Source organism: Poromitra crassiceps (assembly GCF_964638095.1).
Source record: "Poromitra crassiceps genome assembly, chromosome: 12".
Classification (NCBI taxonomy): domain Eukaryota; kingdom Metazoa; phylum Chordata; class Actinopteri; order Beryciformes; family Melamphaidae; genus Poromitra; species Poromitra crassiceps.
Window position 1 is genome coordinate 46,551,897 of NC_139632.1, and position 24,658 is coordinate 46,576,554.

Below are 24,658 nucleotides of genomic sequence, written 5' to 3' on the forward strand. Positions count from 1 at the left end.
AACAGCAAGTTCACCACAGTAATAAACAAAAAGTACCAACAGGAATAAAATACAAAAACTAAATATATTTCCGTTTCTCCCAATGAATGTGACATCATATGATTTAAACAGGTTCCATTCTTCTTATTGTCAGATAATAGAACATTACAAGTGAAACTGATGATAATACAAAATTTAAACAATAATGTCCACTAGATGGCACAAAAACATACTAACAGTAGAATAAGCATGAATACTGATTAAGTGAAGCTGAAACTGCATTAAGGTCTCTTTCCATAATTTTACATTTCTATTTATACAATGTGTGAGCGGTCATGAAGCATCATCATCATCAGACAGCCACCGATACCAAGAAGAAGAAAAAACAGATTCTTAGACAAACTTTAATTTGTTCTAATTTCTCTTTAAAATACTCTGTCCTCATAAGGGGTGTAAACTGAGTTTCGACACCTCCAATTGTGTAAGACATGAACATCAATGTTAAATGCTTCCTTTTCCACATTCATGGGAAACTTAGATTTTGTAGGCTACATGTGTGTGTTTTTGTTGCCCATTATATGGTTGGTTCAGTGATTGCTTAAAATTTTTAATATAAAGTGAGTGGTCCACAATCACATCAATCAAAAAACAGACAACAACAAAACAACAATAACAAACAATACAGTATAAGACCTTGGCACAAGGCTCCCCACATGTGCCACTGTACAATAGAGAGAAACACTATGAAACCAAACTCCTTAATTTGATCAACATGTCCTTAATTTCTCATTACGTAAACTTTAATTATCCATTAAAAATAACACATCTGTAGCGGTTTCTGTCCCTACATGTTCTCCTGGGTGTCATGGAAGTCGAACTGAGAACACTGAACTGGTCACGTTCTTGTATGAACCTTATATAGCCTGGCTGGACTGGAGGTATGACGTCATAACTCTCATCTCTCGTCCCGCTTAATGATGCCACACTTGTTCGACGATGTCATATTGACTATAGTCTAGCATTGTCCAGCTGGTTATGACATCGCTGGTCGGGATGTCACATGATGTCTGATGTCACTGATCGCATTGTGATGTCATCGACGATTCGTCGCGGTGATGATGTCATCGCCGAAATGTGGCTGGCTGGTTCCGAAGCCCTGGGTCAGCCCTGGTGGCGGCCATTGAATTGGTGGACGCGAAAGCTTTGTAACAGTAAATGTAAGGTTATTTAAGGCATTACTGGTTCATAGAGCATAATATAGTTCAGTGGTTATTTGATGGATTCAGCAGACCAATGGCTACAGAAACAAGAAAATGCTCTTAATTATCTTAGTCTTTCCACCCTACTACAGCTACTATGATGCGCATGCCAGTTCATATGAAACCTACTCAATCAAACCTATAATCAAACCTAATGAGTTAATTGGCTCGGGGATCCCCCTTAGCACAGGATGTTAAACTTAATTTGAATATGTTGATAAATATCTTGTTTCTAACCTTTTATTTTCCTAGTGTAGGTTTCTGTCACTGAGTTCTGTAGAATGACACTGTCGCCCACTGAGTTCACTTTACTGACACAGACCAGACACATTACACATGTTTCATTAAGCTTTAGCAGTATATTCAGCAGTTTTACACCAAGTATATTAGTAAATATTATTAATAAAAAAAAAAAAAAAAAAAAAAATCTAAACTCCTACCACTGTTCCTTCAGAATTTGTAGTTGTCATAGACTGTGCTCCATAGTTGATTGCTCTATTGCTGACAAAAAGTGTGTTATTGTAAGTCGCTTTGGATGAAAGCGTCTGCCAAATGACGTAATGTAATGTAATGTACAGTATATACATTATTACATATTTAAACAATGCATAAAAAAATAAAAAATAAAAAAATATCCACCATATAAGTAATCTACAACACGTTTTTATTGTTTACCCTAGCAAACGTAACTGTAGGCTACATGATTACTTCATTCCTCATTTTAACCAAGACAGCCTTTGCTCCATTGCATCTAAAACCGCTCAATAGCCTACCAGCACCAACAGACTCAAAGGTTGAGATGTAGATAATTTATACAAAGGGCAATTTGGTCAAATTGATCAAATCAGGGATTTCCCTTAAAATCAGTTTTTAACAAGGGGTATAGAGGGTATGCATGTGATGTCACAGAGGCAGAAGTCACTGTGGGGTCACGCCCACTGAGTCACAGCAAGACTGAGCTTGAATGCAGTAATCAGCCTAGATAACTGACACCTGCTGCTCAGGGAGGAACTTGACACTCATTTTGACACTCATTCCTGATTGAGGGGGCGTGTTCCAGTGGGTGTGCATACCCTCTATATGAACTTTGACACTTGGCTCCACGTGAGCCTATAGCTAAATATCAAACCCAAGAATAGCAAGTCGGTAGCCTATGTGAGTTGTGACCTTATGGAGGAAGTTCTTCCAACATTTTCAGGGAGAGATGAAAGTGAACAGAGACTCCTGACAGGTTCAGGTGGGCTGTGTGCTTCAAATCTCTATGAAGAGGTGAGGTACAAATGAACAGGTATCTGACCTGTTCATTTGAGCTGTTTCAGCTGGATTTGCAGTCCAGACTACAGCATTGGTACAGTCCAGACTACAGCATTGGTACAGTCCAGACTACAGCATTGGTACAGTCCAGACTACAGCATTGGTACAGTCCAGACTACAGCATTGGTACAGTCCAGACTACAGCATTGTGCAGAAGTGATGTGTTATTCTCAAATTCTAATCTCAAGTAAATTCAAGTAGACTTCTGGAATGTTTATCTGCTTTCCATCCTTGTCTTCTTCTGTTTTGGAATCACAATGTTACAAACGCGTCTTTGTCATCCTCCTTCATCACTGTTACATTTGTCACCTGCACTTACCCGCATTACTTATTTTTCTTTTCTTTTTTCCCCCGATTTTTTATTTTAGCATTACTTACTTTTCTGAGTTGTACTGTAGCTTGATAAGTCAGATCAGTTAAGTTTGCTAGCTAGCTAATAGCCAGCAGGCTAATATGCAAAGCAACTGATCTTAATGTTAAGATGCAATATTGCGCCTGGGTAACGCTTTAGAATACAGCCCGCAAATACGCATGTAGTTATAGGATAACTACGGGGTACAAGGAGTGAATTTAGACTTTAACTAGAGGGTAACAAGATCTGTAGTTATAGTATAACTACGGGGTAACAAGACTGTAGTTATAGTATAACTACGGGGTATAAGACTGTAGTTATAGTATAACTCCGGGGTATAAGACTGCAGTTATAGTACGGGGTAACAAGACTGTAGTTATAGTATAACTACGGGGTAACAAGACTGTAGTTATAGTATAACTACGGGGTAACAAGACTGTAGTTATAGTATAACTACGGGGTATAAGACTGTAGTTATAGTACGGGGTATAAGACTGTAGTTATAGTATAACTACGGGGTATAAGACTGTAGTTATAGTACGGGGTAACAAGACTGTAGTTATAGTATAACTACGGGGTAACAAGACTGTAGTTATAGTATAACTACGGGGTATAAGACTGTAGTTATAGTATAACTACGGGGTAACAAGACTGTAGTTATAGTATAACTACGGGGTAACAAGACTGTTGTTATAGTATAACTACGGGGTATAAGACTGTTGTTATAGTATAACTACGGGGTATAAGACTGTAGTTATACTATAAGTACAGATCTTGTTACCCTCTAGTTACAGTCTAAATTCACTCCTTGTACCCCGTACTTACACTATAAGTACAGTGTGGTACCCCGTAATTAGCCTATAAGTACAGAATTGGTCCCCTGCTTTAGAATACAGCCCGCGACCCTGTAGCTACCCTGTAAGTACAGTGTGGTACCCCGTAGTTATACTATAAGTACAGATCTTGTTACACTCTATTTAAAGTCTAAATTGACTCCTTGTACCCCGTAGTTATACTATGGTCCCTATCGTTGCATCGGCGCTGTTTCTAGGCCGAGCGGCTGGCGCAGCTCAAATCAGTGGGCGTGGACCAGCGCACTTGATATCGTCGTGCTGGCGCTAGACGCAGCCTCAACCATTACAACCACGCCTTTTAAGCGTAAAATTATGCACTGTCATGCTCATTGGATAACTGCAATAAACGAATCGCACGCTTGCCTTTTTAGCTCCAATTCCAGTGATCCCGCAAAACCAGACGAAAGCCAAACGCTCTGCCCCCCCCCCCTCCCTTCATCCAGTCTGTCTGTCTGCATTATAGGCTATTATTCCATATTATTATGCTTCTCAAACCAATCTAACTGCAGTTTCAATACTGCAAGCATGTAAATACGCTACACTATAGCAAGATCAAAGTGAAAATAATGTACTAAACGCATCAGCTAGAAAAATATAGCCTATTAGATTGGTGAAAGTTTGTCCAGAAAGATATCGTTTTCTCTCCCCTGCTGCAGGTAGAATGATGCACATAAATATACCCTACATTATGTAAAGTCATTGCATAAATGTGTTTTTATTGTAAAACTAAATGTCAAGTAGGGCCAAGTTATTGGAGCGGTATCACAGTATAGCACATCACAGAAGCGCGTTCCGCTGTCACTTATCTAAATCACGTTAAACCCACAAGGGGTATATATAGGCTCAAGAGGACATATATGTTTCACATAGGGTGGTGTTTCATTTCGATGTTTTATTTTGTCCAATATTGAAATGTTCTACAATTGCAGGTTGTCTTACCATTACACATTATTTTAGATCTACCTTTTATATCTATTTCGGCTCATTTGGTTGCTATTTAGTAGCGAAATGGAGGACCCAATTGCATGCTGGGAGTGAACATTCACAGGCAGTAAACTTACAACTGCTATTTCCTATGGGAAGCTGGGTGCTGCTATGTGTTGTGTCTGTTTGAGCGAGGGAGTCAGAAAGAGAGAGAGAAGGGTGACTCAGAGGCAGAAGAGCACTGGCGCACTGAATAGGCCTGGTTTCAGAGAGAGACAGAGAGGGTGACAGGGGAGAGGCACAAGTGCACTGGCGCACTGAATAGGCCTGGTTTTCAAAGGCGCAAAGCGCTAAATTTACGGCAGGTGCGAAGATAGCACTACGCCGGTATTTAAGGCCGACACGCCCACTTTGGCCCATTCTGGGACTGCGCCACGCCCATTCGGCCTAAAGCGCATTTGGCAGCGTAAAGCCATATTGATATCGTCCCAAAACAGGCGCAAGGCACGTTTTTTTGCGTTTAAGGCCCGTTTTAGCGCCGAAGGCTTGTGGGAGAATAGGGCCCTATAACTACAGTGGTACCCCGTAGTTATACTATAAGTACAGATCTTGTTACCCTCTAGTTAAAGTCTAAATTCACTCCTTGTACCCTGTAGTTATACTATAACTGCACTCCTTGTACCCCGTAGTTATACTATAACTATACTCCTTGTACCCCTTAGTTATACTATAACTACATGCTGTATTCTAAAGCGTTACCTGCGCCTGCTGCAAATTGCTGCTGCGTACAACACCCGTTCTGCAAACCTCATCCTGTTGAAAATCCCCCAAACTCACTGGGTTGAATACACACATATACAGCTGGTTATAAATCCGTGGCGGCCCAATACAAACAGCATACTGTAGAAATTATCCATGTCTGGTGAATTCACAAATTTGTGCAGTGAGATTATATACAAAGTCAATGTAAACACATGAGCAGACGCCATTTTGCCCCGGGCGGCGTGAATGAGGCTAATGAAGAGAGCATGGTCAAACTCGAGCAAGTAGCACGATTTTCGCGATAGACCCTTCTCACGGGGGCCATTTTGTGCCGAAAAGGCAGGGCAAACACAGGTGCAAGCAGAACACTAATGAGGGTTTCCAAATTCCAATCATGGAAGTTGGAAACCCTCATTAGTGTTTTGCTTGCACCTGTGTTTAACCTGCCTTTTCGGCACAAAATGGCCCCCGTGAGAAGGGTCTATTGGTGTGAACGCACAGTTGAAATGCAATCAGCTGGTCACCACTGTTGCCCGAAAGCTGACGACCAACAATATGGCCGCCAGATGAGATGGTGTGTTTATGTCACCTGAAAGCCCTGTATTTACTCTATGCACTTTACAAACAGGCTACGTGCTGAGCAATCTGCACAGGCAACACAGCCCAGCTGTAGTCAGATCAGGGTCTTCCTCGGCACTGTCTGGCCCCACCTTGTTGAGTTTGAAGTGGTGACAATGTGGGATGTTCACATTGAGTACGAGCTGCTGTCTGAACTGAGAACAGACGGGCATTGTTTGAAGTGAGATGAGCGACCACCTCCAGCAAACCACTGAAACCAACCAAATCCAAACAACTCCCACCCACCCTGTGCATAAACTGACACCTTGGGTATCACACTCTCTCTTCAAAGCCCCCAACTTCCTCTTGAGTCTTGTCTGGTTAAAAGTGTTAAGCTAGTGTGTGTGTGTGTGTGTGTGTGTGTGTGTGTGTGTGTGTGTGTGTGTGTGTGTGTGCGTGTGCGTGTGCGTGTGCGTGTGCGTGTGCGTGTGCGTGTGCGTGTGCGTGTGCGTGTGTGTGTGTGTGTTATGATTATAGCAATATGGGTTTTTGAAGGCTGATACCAATATTGATATTTTGTTTACTTTTTAGAGGTTGCCAATAGCGGACTGATATTTTATGTTGACATCTTTTAATTTTAACATTTTCGTCCTAAAAAAATATTTATTGTTTTTCCACAGACTTTCCAAGTGGAAAAGCCTCTGAAACAGCATTTATAATAGACCATCATCATCTTCTGAAATTTGCAGATGCCACCCTTATAGGGCTCATCTCAAATGGAGACGAGTCTGCAATGCATACAGGCAGGAGATCAAACGCCTGACGTCCTGGTGCAATCAAAACAACCTGGGGCTCAATGTCCAAAAGACAGTGGAGATTGTTGTGGACTACAGGAAAAACACAGCCCCACTTTCCCCCAGTCAAGACCGTGGAGTCCTTTCGCTTCCTGGGCTCAACAATCAGCCGGGATTGTTGATGCTAAAGCGGTCTCAGAAGATTATGGACGACCCCACCCATCCAGGACATCAACTCTTCAGGGTCCTCTCCATGGCAGAAGACTGATGTCTAGCAGAACCTCCCGTCATAGAGACAGCTTCTACCTAACTGCTATCCACCTCTTCAATGACACCCGGAACCCTCCCACAACCAGGACTTTGCCCACCCACCCATGGCCCCTGAGCAATCTGGCTCTTCAATGATTGAACCCTCCCATCCCCATGGACATTATCCCACAGACACTCAAAGGACTTTACTTGACATCATATGAACTTTTACATGTTCATTTATGGACATTCTCCCATGGACACAACCCCCCTCCCCCCATTATACAGTGTACATCAAGGACTTACTGGACATTGTACATGGACTTATTACATTGACATTTATATGGACTCCACTATATGTCACTTTAAAGGTCTGTTACTTTGCACTTTATAATTTATAATGTATAATTTGAAGAATTTAAGAATTTGGTCTGCTCCATGTTTTGTGTTGCTGTGATCGCATACTGCACAAAGACTATTTCCTTCTTATCCTTCTTCTGTGGCGTTTTATGGCAGTTGGCATCTTTTATGTTGCTGCATTATCGCCTTTTAGATATTGAATCCCTATCTGCTAAGTCCAACTTTAAAAAAAAATGCAATTGCGTATTCAAAAAAGCTATGTAATAAATATCAGTATCAAATATCATTTGGTAAATTAATAATGATAACTAGTAAACAAATGTTGGGGACAATTTTGGTCTCTTCTATCTCACAGCAGGTGCTGGTGTTTCTCCACATTGAGACTACAAAGGGGAAATGGGGATTTCCCACCCACACAATTGAAACATTCACTTCTTCTGTCTAATCTCTGTTCCTCACTGGACCTCATTGGAAATAAGCAGGCTTTTCCCAGCTTATTGGGCAATCCAGGCATTCATCTGTTTTTTTATGCTGTATTTTAATGTTTGATGTATATGTGTGTATCTGTAATTGCTTTGAAGGCCAAATAAACCAAACCAAACCTTTATTTCTCAGCCTCTGTAACAGAAAGAAACATTAAATAGCTAGAAGTTGTTGTTTGCTTCCGCCAACAAGTCAAGTTACAGTCTACATCCATCTCTGTCCAGACTCATAAAACATATGTAGTGAAGACTTTTAAAGAATTTAATGGTAACACTTTATAATAACGTTCAGTCGTAAGTCATTTATAAGCCTTTAGTTCATGATTAACTAATCACTTACAAAACATGAATATACATTTGTAGATGATTAATAAATGATATGTTAACATATCACAAATGTGTTGTAAGTCATCTATAAACTTTGAGTAGGCCAAATGAAGTGTTCCTCACCTGTTATAAATTATGTGTAAATCATTTACAATTTATTTACAAGGCTTTCTGCATCCCCTAATCTAAAGTCTAAACCATTCATCACACATACAGTAAATGTGTTAAGCTGCGTTCACACCGACCTATTAAAGTTTTTCGCTGGCATCGAGTTTACATACAAAGTCAATGCAAACGAGCGATTGAGCCTATATTCGCCCGGGAGAAAAATCGCTGGGCGTCCGAGCGACAGAGACAGAGCGATAGGGAGAAAATACGCTCGTCGCCCGAGATGAAATATCCCAACTCGAGCGAAATTACGCTGGCATCAGTCGCATGCCGCTCAACGCTGATTGGCTGCCGTGTGAGAGCGAGTCAAGGATCACACTGGCTTGGAACAAACCGCTGGTTTATTGTGTGGCAACAAACCACATTGACAGCTGATTGACAGGCTGAGGGCTGACATGAAGTGAAGTCTGTACTACCGGTATAGAGCTCGCGTTAGGAGCATGCTGATAGGCTTAGCTTGTAAACAACTACGGTGGCTCATAGTGGACAAACAGCATGGCATTGCGTAACGTTATAGCCCCCAGATGTCCGTCAATTCGTGTGCCTGTTGACGAGCGATTTAAACACAGCGACAGAGCGATTCCAAAGGGTTGAATCGAGCGACAGAGTGAAAAATAAATATCTCGGTGTGAACACAGCACACAAGTGACCTTGAACTTTGACCTTTGGCCACCAAAACCTAATCAGTTTATCCTTGACTCCAAGTGGACATTTGTGGACATTTGTGGGGACATTTGTGCTAAATATATCTATAATTCCAGGACCGTCCACGTACTTGCGCACGTGTCCTTCGCGTATCTCAAGAACGGTTCTTGAAGAACCGTTTGTCCGATCGACTGGTGCGCTGCTGGGGACCCGATGGAGTGCAGTGTCGTAATTCGACCGATTGACACACGGGTTTTCGGCGAAAGTCAGAACCATCTATACGAGGGATCAGCCGAGCAGCATTCTGGTAAACAAACCGCGTCACTGGGTGGCAGCGGCAATGGAACCCTATGGAGCCCAAGTGGCGCGAGGCTTGAATGTCTGACTCTAGCCAGTTAACTCTGTTTACATTTTAAAAACTGTGACAGTTCACACAACTTTTAACAAGACATGCATATATTATACATCAAACTCTTGAGCTACTTCTGCTCTCACTCAGAATGTCAAAATATAAGCGATGTCATGTATAGTTTTTGAGATATTAACGTTTGTTTGGCACAACTCATACTATTAATTACTTCTGGGTGTCAAGCGACCTCATGCTGATTCGTCCTATACAGCGAAAACCACCAAATCTCAGCTGTCTGTCCCAGACTCATATTAGTCGTCACTAAAGTAAAGGAACTAAAGTAGATGACTCTGCAAGGAACCACCTTTCACCCCACAGTGGTTTGTAAAAAAAAAGTTCTGTGATTTCCTGATTAGTGAAAGTGACGTAACAGAGGAACTGAGTCATGTTGCCTCTCATCTCCCTGTGAACGGCTTTTTTGGAGATATTTAGACGAATAGTTTGGACTCATTGTTAGCAGCAAGAGGCAGCGGAGCTAGCTGTTTCACCGACTGCTGACTCTGGAGACAATAGTGTCTGTGCGTGGGTCCCAGAACTACAGGGATGGAAGAGACTCTTTATGGGTCCACAATCACCAAACCTATCCTTTAAAAAAGGGGGTTCAACTCAATATTGGGAAGGTAGACCTAACAATTAGCTACAACGTTTTACTATTAGCTGAAATTTCCACTGTAAATCTTGACACCATGGTGAGCTTGGAGATTGTGCATTGTAGTAAAAAAAAAGAAAAAAAGCCTGGTTCCTTCTTCCTCTCATATCTTGAAGCGAGCACACAGCAACTCGAGTGACACCGTTTTGAGCTGGGTTGATCACAGACTGCACACGGCGCATGTCCTTGAGCCTCTTTGAAGTCTTGGTTAACAGGAGGTGCTTGTGACTCTGGAGGTAGATGAAGGAGGTGTTCACGCAAGTTCCTGCCTACAGTTTCCTTCTGTCAGGCGCATAAAACTGATGTTTGATAAAGGCAAATCAAACCAAAGGATTCAACGGGCAGCAGACAGAAATCAGTCCGGTCAGAGACGCGACCTGCCGTCTCCCCTCAGGCCTGCAACCCCCCGGCTCTCACCATGGTTCATTACATCGCCTCAAAGTCTCTTGGGTTAGTTTTGATCATCACAGCTCGCATGGTGTTCAGTGGTAAGCTGTCTATATTTGTGTGGTTGATATTTTGGCTACTTTCATTCTTTGTAATCCTATTAAATGTTTCAAAATGTGTTGTTGTTGTTGTTGGGGATTTTTTTGGTGCCATTTGAAAAGCAGTGCTGAGAAAACAATAGAAATTTATTTTTTTATTTTTGTGAAACTATGTTTACATTTTTGGGGATGGAAATGGAAACTATTTACTTCTTATTTTCTTCCCTATGGTGTGAAAGGCCCAGACACACCATCAGAGGAAACTCTTTTAAATGTGTACTTTGTTAACAGTTAAATTGTGTAACACCTATTAAAGCTCAATAGGGACAGATGGTTATAGACGGCTGCCTTATAGATAGCCTACTGTATATGTAATATCCTTAAGTAACAGTCATGATACATGGTAAATTTACATGCTGCTTATATTCAGAATCAGAAGAGCAAGAGTACAGGACATAATACCTAAACAGCACACTGACAGAGACAACATGTGCCAACATGTGCTCACACACAGTGCAATGTCTAATACCTTCTATGGTCAATCAACTCTATTTGCATCCCCATATCTAATTGTTTTATCTCTCTATAGGCTACTCTATTGTCTCCAACCGAAAAGAAGTCACTGGAGTCCTTGGCCACAGCCTCCGCTTTAAGTTCCTTCCTACAGATCAGAACATGTCCAACATCAGTTCTGTTTCAATTTACAAGAATACCAAGAAGATTCATGAATGTCCACCGGGCACAAATTGCTCAGACAAACATGTTTGTGTCTTCAACAAAGCAAAAGTATCCGTATTTTACTGCATTGGAAGTCTGAAACTAAATGACACTGGAAATTACTCTGCAAGCTTTTTCGAGAATAGGGCGATCGTGCACAGTAGTAATGAGATATCCTTAATCGTCCGGGAGCTGAACACAAATAGCACAGGTAAGTTCAGCCTCTGCTTCACACCGTCCAGCAAATAATTTGCTCAGTGTCCAACTCATCAATCTCAGTCTTTAGCATTACAGTTATATGGCATTCTGAACACCCACCCAAAGTCATTTCTCCAGCTTGCTATTGTTCAATTCCTTTGCTGGCTGCCATTTTGGTATAGCCTAGTTGTCGCTCAACAAACAAGTTTGAAATAACTAGAGCCATATGAATCACCATGCAAATTCAAACTTAACTTAACTAACTAACTTAACTTAACTTAACCCTATGAATCACCATACAAATTCAAACGGTGCTAAAGGCTGATGAGAAACTGATAAAAGAGTGAATGTGTGTGTGTGCATCTCTTAATTTATTATCTACTCAATTTTCAATTATGTAATTATAATAGTCTCTGATTGTATTAATGTTGAACTACAGAAACTGTACTCAGAAAACAATTAATTCTTCTGTCTGGTATCCAAAATGACAATTTAAGTGTAATAATTCCCAAACCTATTATTGTACAACTCCCACAGTTTCTTGGGATGTAATTTTATGTCCTGATGAACTATAATTGCCATGACACCATATTATAGAAACTGAGAAAATGAATATTACTTTTGTAGAGAGAGGAGTGTATTTTGTCATCGTTTCCTTCTTAACTCCTACAGTTCCTCCTACGGCAGCCAACAGCACAGACATGAACCATGCTGAAGGAAAGCCAGTGCCTTCTCTCCTCTTCTTCTTGGTTCTTGGGCTTTCTGCTGCAGGTCTGCTGGTGGCCTTGCTGTCTTGGCTCATCTGGAGCTCCAAGAGAACCAAAGGTAACTCTCCTCAGTTTTTATTTCTTTAATAGCATGTTTCTATCACATGAGAGTCTGACCTTTGACTTCCTGACTATTGGTTGTATGATCTAGAAATTGAGGCTGGCTGATTCTACTACTGCACTCATTTACATGTGAGTCTGGAAGTGTTAGCTATAAGTGTTAGCTTAAAATGTAAAATATTGTAAATACTATGGCCCCTATCTTCCCACTGGCCTTAGGCACTAAAACTGGCGTTAAACGCAAAAAAAACGCGCCTTGCGCGCCTGCCTCAGGAAGATCATGGTTTTAGGCTGGGTTCACACCGGGGACCCAAGCCTTGCCTACGCCTTGCCTTTACCCATGCTTTTAAATAGGCGTCCGTTTTAGTCAACGAGGCTGTGTACACCGGGCGCCTGAGCGTGAACCCTGCGTGTACCCACGCCTTGCCTGTGCCTTGCCGATTTTATCGTTTAGGCGTGAGTTCTATTTTCGAGCCGACTAGGCGCGTGCAGGCAGGCTTCTTCTGTCAAGCCATGAAAGAAAAACGCAACAATATCCGTGGGAAATGGCAAAGTCAACTGAATTTCAAAATAAAATGGAGTTACTACAACAGTGTTGAGCAGAGAGAGAGAGAGATTGACGGGTGGCTATCACGTGGGGCTTTCTCCCCGTGGCAAACAAATCTTCGGGAGAGAGAATAGCGACTGAAGAAGATGGACAATGTTGTTGTGCCAGCACATATTCTTGCAAGATTACCTCTCTAAAAAGTCTGACTATAGTCAGACCTGGTGATACATATCCAGCATCAATAGAACATTAAATATATCAGATTTATTTTACCTACACATGATAATTCGGGACCACACGTGAAAAAATACGGCCGGGAGAGAGGAGAGGCGCTTGTGACTCGGCTCCAGGTTCAGCGTGCAAAGGCGTGCGGTGTGATCGGTCCACGCCCAGCTCAAGGTCTGCAGGCGTAGGCGTGGGTTGAGGCAAGGCAAGGTGTAGGTTCCCTGTGTCTGTGTGAACGTAGCGTTAGGCCCCAAAATGCGCTTTACGCCGAAGAGGCGTGGCGCAGTGCCAGAATGGGCGTTTTTCCCTTAAATACCGGCCTAACGCTATCTTCCCCCCTCGCGTTAATTTAGCGCTTAGCGCTTTTCAAAACCAGGCCTTATTCAGTGCGCCGCGGATATTACTGTGTGTGCGTAATTGCGCGCAGCTCTCCTCTGCCATCTCACTCTCTCTCCTCCTCTCTCTCTCTCTCACGCGTCAGACAGGCACAATGACCGATGGAAAAAAAGTTGTTATACCATAGTTTTGAGCGCCTGTCATTCAGAGGCTGTTGCATCATCCTACCTGTGCAGTGGGGGATAAGAAAAGGTAGCGAGAGAAAACGATATCATTCTGCCCAAACTTTCACCAATCTAATCTCATCATGACATCCAGCCAGGGATAGGCTATATTTTTTCTAGCCGATGCGTTTAGAACATTCTTTTCACTTTGATCTTGCTATAGTGTAGCGTATTTACATGCTTACTGTATTTAAACTGCAGTGGGATTGGTTTGAGAAGCATAATAATGTGGAATAATATATATGGAGACAGACGGGGATGAAAGAGCGGGGGGGGGGGAGCTCAGAACGCTTTGGTCGGGTTTTTCTCACCGGATTGGATCGCTCCGTGGAATGGAACATGAAAGGGACATTGTGATTCGTTTACTGCACTTATCCAATGAGCACGGTGTGAATAATTCTACGCTTAAAGTCGAACTGAACCTGTTCGTCACGTGCATAATGACTCCGTTTCAGACTGAAAACATAGTTTGTCTAAGATGACAGGTTGAGAGGCGGGTCATAGTATCATGTCGATGATTTTATTTGACAATTCTGGGGACTGGATTGGGCTTTGGCCAATCCTGGCGTGTTCCGCCTCCAAATCGAGTGGGATTCAGTGTGTTGCGGCGCTCCCCTCGGGAAGAGCCTTTTGACGAGAGGAGCGGAGCTCAGCGAGCCGCAGGCAACCAGCTGCCTTCGTGTTGCCGAGCAGAGAGTGCAACCCCTGACAACCAAGCTACGCCACACTTAAACTGGTTATTTGTTCAATAAAGCTTGTTAAAACTTCCTACGAGTCTCTCATGATTGAAGCGCTAATATAAGGCCGGTGGGACGATAGAGCCCTATATCTGATCCCCAATGTTAAACCTACCTTTACCGCCAAAACAATGGCGACTCATTTAAACCCATCCCATCTAATGTTACACATCAAAGTCATTTTGAGTTACGTACGTATTTCAGTCTGATGCATGTTTCTACTGGAGCAAAGTCAAGGGAAGATGAGAGAATAATTGTTATTCTGTGGAAAAAATGTGTAGTGGTGTGGTTAGCTCAAAATGCAAGCCAGGTTGCAGTTTCACATCCTTTTTGAAACTTGTGATGATTCGCAAGCTTTGATAAGAAGTCTTCCTTTCACTAGGTGAAAATGCACATCATGTGCCTACAGTATCACTGAGAAAAAAAGCTATATAGATTTATTTGTTCATTTACACAGATGCTCTTCACTTCACAGATACCTGTAAACCCCTCAACCTAATTGAATCTGAACACAGTAGTCTCTTTGAGATACTCAGACAGCTCCGTCACCTCAGAAACCACAGCTGCTGAATTCCCGGATTCGTATACAAATGCAGGGTTTTGCTGACTGTGCACTCCGGTATCGTTGCTGACTTGATCCACACTCGGTCCACAGAGGGCTTTCCCTATGAAGGCCGAGGCTCACTGAGAGATCATGGCTCCACTAGCTTTTCTGCACTGCTAGATCTTACAGTAACTAGATAGATAATAATAATAAATTAAGTTACCGTAATGCTAATGGTCCAGTCAGCAAAGTTGTAGATATCAGCTTTTGTTTTCCTATCTCAGAAGAAGCCATTTTCTGCCATTTATCCCTGTCCAGTATAGAAAAACAACTTGGAGTGAGCACTATAAGTCATTTCAACATTGCATGTCTGCTTTAGCTCTCCTAAAGCCCTGGATCTTTTTGGCTATAATACCCCAGTTTGAGACCAAGCAGTAAATGGGCCTACATTCTTACATATTAAACAATGGGAACCCAGCGTGGATCTTGCGCCCAGGACTTCCACTTCCACAGAGCGGTGCCTTTTAAAAACATACGCTTTTATTTTTAATGCTAAACGTCAAAATTCGTATATTCACCAGTGTTCAGGACCGGAACCTATATTCGCCGGTACAACAACAGAGTGACACTGCGCGGAGGCGGAAGTCGTGGGCGGAAGATTCGTGCTGTACATATTTACGTGCCGAAATACTCTGGGTTCCCAGATTAGGTTGCTAAATTTTGTTTTTAGCTGAATCTACACATCTCTAACCATTTAGATGTAACATGAAAATGCCCAGGTGGAAATGATCCTTCTCTTGAAGCCTTCGATTGGTTTGGTCAAACTTCCTGTTTTATTGTTCATTTATCTCTCAAGTTTTCATCGTGTTTTGATCGCTGTGTCAAGCTGACACCCACAGCAAGAAATGGACGACTCCTCCAGGGAATTATCGTCAATAACACTTTACTGTCACATTCGGCCTAGTCTTTGTCCAGCTCACTTCAAGTTTAGGTTTGACACCACTGAGTTTGGATTTTAAAAACAACAACTAATGTAAAAAGTACAAAGTACAAAGATAATTATGATATCACCAGAAACCTTACATTCTCCTTTTTTCAACAATGTATAAAACTCAAAATGTGTTTTGGAGTCAATGTGTCAGGTCACAAATGTCCATGCTTCACGTTCACATTTTGCGTGTGTCCAGACCTTAGAATCCGCCCACTCCACTGAGTTGAGTTTTGGCTGCTTGATGGAAGATGGAAATAGATTGTAACGAGTTGACAGTTCAGTCTGATATCAAGATGGAAGGATGATTTATTTTATTTTATTTGACTCAATACTTTGTCTTTTTTACCTTCTGTACAGAGCAGCAACAAAGAGACCCTACGCCCACAGTGCAGGTGAGGCTAAACTATCACATTGTCACCCTGAAGATGTCAATGTGATGTGTGTGTAAATATCAAAACATCTGTAGCAAACTCTCCATCTTCACCTCCATCCTATGTGCAGGGCCCAGCGGAGGCAGCCAGTGGTGTGCCTGCAGCTCCTCTGGTCTACAGCGTGCTGGAGTTTCCCAAGAGAGGCCAGGCAGCAGTGGAGATCCAGCCCAGAGACACAGACTACGCTGTCATCAGCTATGCAACACACGGCCAAGTCAGCTGTTCAGCTGAATCTAAACCAGTGGGACTGCACCTCTAGGTCTGACTTCCTATGGGGTTTCAAGATGAATTAAGAAGTCTAACAAATAGATTTTCTAAACAAATTCATGAGATAAATACCTTTCTTATGAAATCATGCAGAAAAGTAATAATTTAACTCATGATTTGAGGTCACAGTTCAGCACTCTATGTTCTGCCGTGCAGCGGGGCTCACAGGCAGGCGCTGCTTTGTTTCGGGTGGTCGAGAAAAACAAGAGGGTGACAACCACCGTGGTAAACCACAGCCAGCGACTCACAACTCTTTTCATTTAGTTTGGTCTCACTTGGTTTGGCTAGATTTTATGTGCGTATGTGTGCGTGTGTGCATGCGCGCATGTGTGTGTGTGTGTGTGTGTGTGTGTGTGCGTGTGCGTGCATGCGTGTGTGTGTGTGTGTGTGTGTGTGTGTGTGTGCTCTTTATTTGTATCAGGAGAATCCATTCATTAAAGGTCTCATATTTTACACTTCCCAGTGTTTTATTATCTCTGCCAGGTGAAAGCCTGGAGGGGATCATGCCCGGGTATGTATGAGTGAGTGAGTGAGTGAGTGAGTGTGCGTGAGTGTGTACTGTAAGTGCGTTTGTGTGTGTGCAGTGGCGCTGGAAGTACTTTTAGGTAGGGGGTGCTGCAAGGCCGTAGCCACCGATTCAACATTGGGGGGGACGGCATGGGCGCCGGAAAATTTGGCGACCCAAGGTCGCGGAGGAATATTAACATTAAGATTAGACTGTTGTGTCATTATTCAGTCACCTTTTCTCACTCACCTCCATGTCACCACTTACTCCCACTGCTGTGTCGGAATCCTCATTTTCTCTCCCACCCTTTTTGGACTTTTAGCCATATTTAGAGGAATATTTACTTTTAAATTAACATTAGGATTATACTGTTGTGATGTCATTATTCAGTGTCTTCTCCTCTTCTCTGCAGCATTACTCAATTTACCCTCAGGAATCAGGGACAGTGATAGCCCACCTGCTATTCCTCCCATATATCCAGGGCCGGATTGCTGCAGCACCCACCGCACCCAGCTTCCCGCGCCCTGTGTGTGTGTGTGTGTGTGTGTGTGTGTGTGTGTGTGTGTGTGTGTGTGTGTGTGTGTGTGTGTGTGTGTGTGTGTGTGTGTGTGTGTGTGTGTGTGTGTGTGTGTCCTAAAGCTACAGGCTCTCTTTCTGGACTCTAAGACTTACAGTGATACTGCCCATTGTTCCATAGATTACCTACCTAAATTCAACCGTAAAATCATTCAACAGCAAAACAACAGGAGTACAAGGAACAGTTAGGGCTTTGAGATAGTTTCATCTGAAATAATTTGCGAGTGGTACTGGGCGTAGTTATAGTGAATCAACTGGTGATTGGGGTTCCTGGAAGATAAAATGATATTAATCCACACCGTATCCCAATTGATTATATTAGATTAAATGGAAAGATCTCTACTCCAGCAAACAGCCTGCAATGGTTGATCTTCTGCAGCTTTGGTGATAAAGGTATAATGATTAGAAACCAAGCCTTTATAAGATCTTGGATGAACAAATTTTGTGTATGCGATGGCTTTTTAATTCTTCACCCCAAGGAAGACCATATAAACATAAAGCACTATGAAGTTGCAAATAAAAAAAGAATGAAGTTATAATGAGACTGAAGGTCTTGAAATGCCAGAAGCCTATTACCGTAATATCAGAGAGAATATTAATGCCATTATTCTTCCAAGAAGGGAAAGAGATCAGGTGACCACCCACATATAAGAGAAAAATTATGAAACAAAGGTAAATGAGTATGAAATTTGCACGGTAAATTGTCATGGGATTCAACAGTTCTAAACGTAGCGATAAGATGAGAAATTATGGGTCCATAGCTGGATCTACAGGTTTCGAGAGGAATGTTGGAGAAAATGATGTCTTGGAGTCTGCACGGGCTAACAATCTGCTCCTCCAATGAACGCCGCGCCACCTGAGCTTCCGAGTTAAAGCAGGTATGAAGAGCATGAAGTGTGTAAGACCAAAAATTAAATTTAAAGTTAGGGAGGCTCAGGCCGCCTGAAATTCTTTCTTTGTAAGATTGACATCTTGAGACGTGGTCATTTCTTATTCCAGATACATTTTGTGATCAGTTTATGCAGTTTATTCCAGTGACCAGCAAGGGGTGGTAAAGGTAACATGGAGCTAAAAAAAGTTAATGTGAGGCAGGATATTCATCTTTAAAATGGAAGCACGAGCTTGTAATGAGTTGGGGATGACCAACGCTCCAAATCGGACTCCACCTGCCTAGAGATGGAGGTCAAATTGTTTGCAACAATCTCAGATGGAAAAATGTCAATACCCAAATATTGAAATTTCTGGACCACTGGGATATTTGCAGGTGGAGTGGCTAATCTCATTGCGTTGTTAAGTAGAAGAAGAGCCGATTTAGCCCAGTTAATTTTGTATCCAGATAATTTTCCAAAGTTATGGAAAACAGACAGAAGATGTGAAGTTGAATTTGGAGCATCTCCTAAAAAAAGTAAAATGTCATCAGCGTAAAGAGAAATGAAATGGTCAGTGTTATGTAAAGTGATGGGAGTATGAGAGGATTGACGGAGGGCCTGGGCCAGAGGCTCCAGGGAAAGGGCAAATAATAAAGGGGAGAGGACGCAACCTTGTCTAGAGGATCTGGAAATAGGAAATTGGGCCATGGGGGAAGAATATAAAGTTTGAATCATAAAAATTAATTGGTTCCCAAACCCCATGTGCCATGTGTAACACCGACCACAGGTAATGCCACTCTAGGCGATCAAACGCTTTCTCTGCATCTAAGGTACGGCACATGGGGCTGGGAAATTGGGAGATGCATCGATAATATGTAGTCTGCGGACTGCCGACGATAAGCGGAAAATACTTTTCTGATTGTCTAAATATTCTGAATCCTAGTTGACCCAATAATCTAATATGATTTGATTTGATTTGGGATATAGAATAACAAAATCAAAGGATAGACAAGTAAAACTGTTAACACTTATTTCCAACATGGTCCCCACAAACAGGACATAATGTAACACATCATATAGCATCATTTAAACAATATAAAACATGACTGATCTATCAACTGATCTATTTTTATCTTGCTGGACAGAAGTGTAAAAGTAACAGCGTGGTTTGGGTGTTTGGTGCCTGTTTCACTGAAAGTCACTGGACTTTATTTGATGCCTTGGCTCTGTGTTTTTAGGAGCGTAGGTATCTCAGCTGATAAAAATACAGAGTGTGGTAGGAACCGCCTGCCACGCACTGGAGATAATCGCTCACAACTGACGTTTGCGCCTCCCTCTCACTTTGACTTTGTGTTTGGACAATGTGCAGTTTTGTCACCCTCCACTCTCTTCACGTGTCAGCGCCTTTGCAAACAGTCACAAGAAGTTGTTAACGTGCCTGCACGACACGTTGCACTGCACAACACCCACCTCTAAACTGGCTGTTTGAGCAGGTAGATTCACAAACAAAGCAATCACACTTACCCATAACTGTAATGTAGCCACTTCCTGTTTATAGTAAACAATTAATGTAACAATTTGCAAAAAATATAGTGGAAAAATATGGTTGTCATGAATTCCCTATTAATGTAATAAATGTTATAAATAAAAAACTTTTCCCATATACAGTACATCATCAGTTTTATTATACATAAAAACTGATACTGATTCTGATTCTTCTTCTTCTTCTTCTTCTTCTTCTTCTTCTTCTTCTTCTTCTTCTTCTTCTTCTTCTTCTTCTTCTTCTTCTGCTTTTTAGATGTAATCAATTCTTTATGATTACACAAGAGCTCCATACATTTCTATGTGAATTAGTGGCAGTTGTGTATTGAATTTAGTCTATTATTACTTTTATCTGCTCAGATTTGTTATGCTTTTGAAACAGAGCCCTTCCATATTGTGGTATTTGATGAAGAATGCAAGTTCTCCCATTAATGACAGATTACAATATATAACCGCATATTATTAAAGCTACACTAACATTTGAAACGAGCGACCTTTTCCCCAAGTATCTTGTGGAAAATGTAGTGTTCTGTAAAACGTTTGGCCCAACCTTAATAACCACATGCAGTGTTGTGGTCGGTCTGTAGGTGTGAGGTTGACACAGATGCTGTTTTCCACTCGACATCAGCAGAAAAGCAATGAGCTGAAGACGGAAACGTTTCAGAAGTCAGTGAAGGGAAATTCATACAATTCGTACAAAGCCAATTTTCCGCAATATAGCTATATGACCTATGTATTACTTAATGAGATTTTTGCATTTAAAACTCACTTTGTCACAAGGCATTTCAGCTATGAAGGCTGAAAAGCCTTGTTCTAAGCCCCCCAAAAGAGCCAATGAGAAAGCATTAATATTCCAGTATTTACCTCTTTGCTAGACATTTCTGAAGGATGTTCTGACATGAAGGCCTGGCTTTCTTCTCTCTGGTCACGGGGGGTTGCATATCTCTTTAAACATAATGTAACTGACATTTACGAAGAGTTACGAACACATTGAGTGGAAATGAAATGAAATGAAAGGAATTATGGAAAAAAACTTGTTTTGATATTATTTTTTTTTGGAAAGGATCTGTATATAGCGCTTTTATCCAAAGCGCTTTACAATGTGCCTACATTCACCCATCGAAGGCAGCCAGCTGCCACGCAGGGTGCTGCCACAGCCATCGGGAGCAATTTGGGGTTCAGTGTCACTTCAGTGTCGAAGTCCGACATGCGTACTGGAGGAGCCGGGGATCGAACCACCGACCTTCTGGTTGGTGGACAACGCGCTCTACCTCCTGAGCCACAGCCGCATACAAATGGTAAAGCATCATAGTGTCATTTTTGTCATCGGATTTCCTTCCTTATGCAAATATCTATAATGGGTATTTTCAGAAATTAACCCGAGGAGAGAAAAGAGAGGAGGTAAATCCCCTGTTTAGCAACCCAAGACCAGACTGATCTTTTCAGTTTTTCCTAACATTATCAAATAGTGTCATTCTGAATCCAGATTTGCAGCCTTTAATAGATCTACCCTGCCACCTGTTGGACAAATAGTATTAAAACAGGTTGTTAGGGCAAAAAGACCAAGAAAGTGAGTGGAGGTGGAAAAGTGCAAGACAATGTGTATGCAAATTCAAAGTCTCATTGGATGGCAAAAACAATTGATTCAAAACAAAACTTCCCAATTCTTTTTCCATTTTTATTCATTAGGCTAGAATCCCAGAACATCTGCCAGCTAGTTGATCCTGCTGCAGCGGTGGCAGCTGGTACGAGACTTTGTTTAGGAAGCTGTTCATTTAATACAATTTTAACATCAAATATATTCATATTCAAGCTGTGCAGGCTGTATTCCCCCCACATTCACACATCACAATTTCGTCTTGGTTCTATATGAAGCCCTTCCATCCTGAATCATGCCTTTCAGTGGAATCAAGATTATTTTGATTTTTGGCATAAAAACTATCGTCTCTGCCTTTTGAGTTTTGAAACATGCAGAAACAGCAAGCTTGATCAAAAGTAGGATTGGATATTAGCTGATCCAAATCCCAAAATGAATGATCAGAATCTCACTTTGCATTTTGAAATACACAATTTTCAGATTTAATCCGATCCGATTACTAAAATCATATCAGAAAATATTTTGACACACCTGGTTAATAATAAATATTCAGGGTTAGTTTTGTACTCATTTCCCTGTTCCTCCTAAACAGATGAAGGTCGCTCTCTAGTGGCTGTTGAGAGAAATTATGTTGATAAAGCATTGCAAGGGAAGGTGTGAAGTTGAATGTTCATATCCACAGTGAGCCACAGTCTCATCAACAGGCTGTTGATGGACGCACTGGGCTGCTTGAACCTGCGACCTTTTGGTTACGGGACAGTCTGTGCACACTAGAGACCTCCTGCCCCATAACAGGTCTGGCTTACTGGGGGGGGGGGGGCTGTTATAGTTTTGAAAGTAGGCTACACTATCTAAAGCCGTTTTCCCACATGCGCTTTGTACCGCTAAATGACCGGAACGTGGTCTAATGCCTTCATGTGTGAAAGTTGTTGTTCCGGTATAAGCGCGACCCCGTCATCGCGGACATTTCACCAGTTTCGAGCCAGTCAGAAGAGCGGTATGCTCTTAAGGGGACACAAGTGTGAAACGGGTCCAGTCATTTTCCGCGACACCGGTCCTTCTCTCATGGGCGAGGTGTACACATGTTGCTTGATGTTCCAGCGGGCATAATCTAATCATTCGCGCACATTAAAGCAAACTGGCGAAATTATCTTGTGATAATAAGAGCGGTATGTCAGCTTCATGTGTGGGCGTGCTGATTTCCCCCTCTCCCCTCTCTGCATGCCCTCTTAAGTCAAACGAGTGTGATTTATTGTGTGACAAGCAAACTTATTTCACCATCGGAGTTTTGCCGACACGTCACTCCCCACCCGCTCTGCAGTGCCGCCCCGCCCCCCAACATACAGGCAATTTCGCTGCTATATTCCCACATGCGAGCGCCCAGGTGTGAAGGGAAATTCCGGGAAATGTCCGATATTGACTTACAGGTAATTTTCCGGTACGCATGTGGGAAAACGGCTTAAGGGTTAAGATAGCCAAATTCCAATCATGGAAGTTTGAACCCCTCATTAGTGTTTTGCATGCACCTGTGTTTACCCTGCCTTTTAGACACAAAATGGCCCCCGTGAGAAGGGTCTATTGATTATGGCAATGCATTTTTATTTATCTATTTATTTATCTATGTATTGATTGATTGATTGATTGATTGATTGATTGATTGATTGATTGATTGATTGATTGATTGATTTTGTTTGTTTGTTGTTTGTTTGTTTGTTTGTTTATTTTTGCCTTTATTTGACAGTCTATTCCTAAGCATCAGTTCCTTCAACTCACAGCCACCTTGGTATGAAAATAACAGGTGACTGTAATAAATGAACAGGCCAATAGAACCATAGTTGTCAAAAAATGCATGTGACATCATGGGAATACTATGAACAAAGGAAAACAGAGAGGGGGGAGACATGTGACAAACGTCCCAGGTCAGTTTCAAACCTTGGATGTTGTTCTATGTATGAACCTTTTACAAACTGATCCACCAGTACAAATACCTGCTCACACAGTACGTGTCACATTAGACAAACAGGTTATAATAACATTAGCAGCATCTTGAGTGGGAGCAGCAATGCAACAACATAACATTAGCACGGTTTGCTCTATTTGTAATGGAAACACAAAAATAATCCATTTGACCTTTCTCAGGCTCTGGTTCTGAGTTATACTGTAGTTAGTGCTAGTGTTAGTGTTAGTGCTGCTGCTAGAGTTCTAACAAGGACTAAGAAAGCTGATCATATTACTCCAGTTCTTAAGTCCTTACACTGGTTGCCAGTGTGTCATAGAATAGATTTTAAAATACTGTTACTAGTCTACAAATCACTTAACGGCCTAGGCCCAAAATACATCGCTGAATTGCTCCCACGCTACGAACCATCTAGACCTCTCAGGTCAGCAGGGTCCGGCTTACTAACTGTCCCTAGGATCAAATCAAATCATGGGAAGGCCGCATTCACCCACTATGCTTCTGCTAGCTGGAACAAACTGCCTGAAGACCTCAGATTTGCCCCAACTTTACTTACTTTTATTAACTAAAGACTTTTATGTTGACCGTCGCTTTTAACTGCTGACAGCTGTTTTTAGGAGATGTGTGTGGCCTATAAAGGTTCGAGTAAAGATTATGGACATTTTTCCAATCATGTGTGTGTATAGAAACAAACCCAATGAGTACGTTTTTAGCTATTTTTGTAACTGCTGCGCCTGTCGCTTAATGCACTTTTTATGCTCTTTCTTAAAGTTCTGTTGTGATGCTTTTAAATGTCTATTTTATCCTCTTCTTTTATTCTTTTATTTTCTTGTGTCAACCATTTTATGTGAAGCACTTTGAATTGCCTCTGTGTATGAAATGTGCTATACAAATAAACTTGACTTGACTTGACTTGACTTAGTGGGTTAGACAAGTTTCTGCCATAGCAAAAGCCCAGGGAAGAAATAGGCCTAATTGTAATCTGTCCTCCTTTCAAT

At 41.8% G+C, this 24,658-nt stretch overlaps 1 protein-coding gene across 1 annotated transcript; it reads left to right on the forward strand.

Moving 5' to 3' along the window:
• Positions 1-10,322: 10,322 nt before the first annotated feature.
• On the forward strand, positions 10,323-17,012 carry LOC310785881 (uncharacterized protein). The gene is made up of 5 exons (XM_083647045.1): positions 10,323-10,573; positions 11,160-11,498; positions 12,158-12,310; positions 16,274-16,308; positions 16,418-17,012. The coding sequence occupies exons 1-5, from the start codon at positions 10,504-10,506 to the stop codon at positions 16,604-16,606; spliced, it is 786 nt and encodes a 261-aa protein (XP_083503171.1). The 5' UTR covers positions 10,323-10,503; the 3' UTR covers positions 16,607-17,012.
• Positions 17,013-24,658: the final 7,646 nt, after the last annotated feature.

What these genes read in the sequence shown, in the direction of transcription:
- LOC310785881 (XM_083647045.1), top strand. Translation starts at nt 10,504, where the DNA reads ATGGTTCATTACATCGCCTCAAAGTCTCTTGGGTTAGTTTTGATCATC. An exon ending in GCTGAACACAAATAGCACAG is followed by an intron (nt 11,499 to 12,157) that starts GTAAGTTCAGCC and finishes TAACTCCTACAG; the next exon opens with TTCCTCCTACGGCAGCCAAC. An exon ending in ACCCTACGCCCACAGTGCAG is followed by an intron (nt 16,309 to 16,417) that starts GTGAGGCTAAAC and finishes TCCTATGTGCAG; the next exon opens with GGCCCAGCGGAGGCAGCCAG.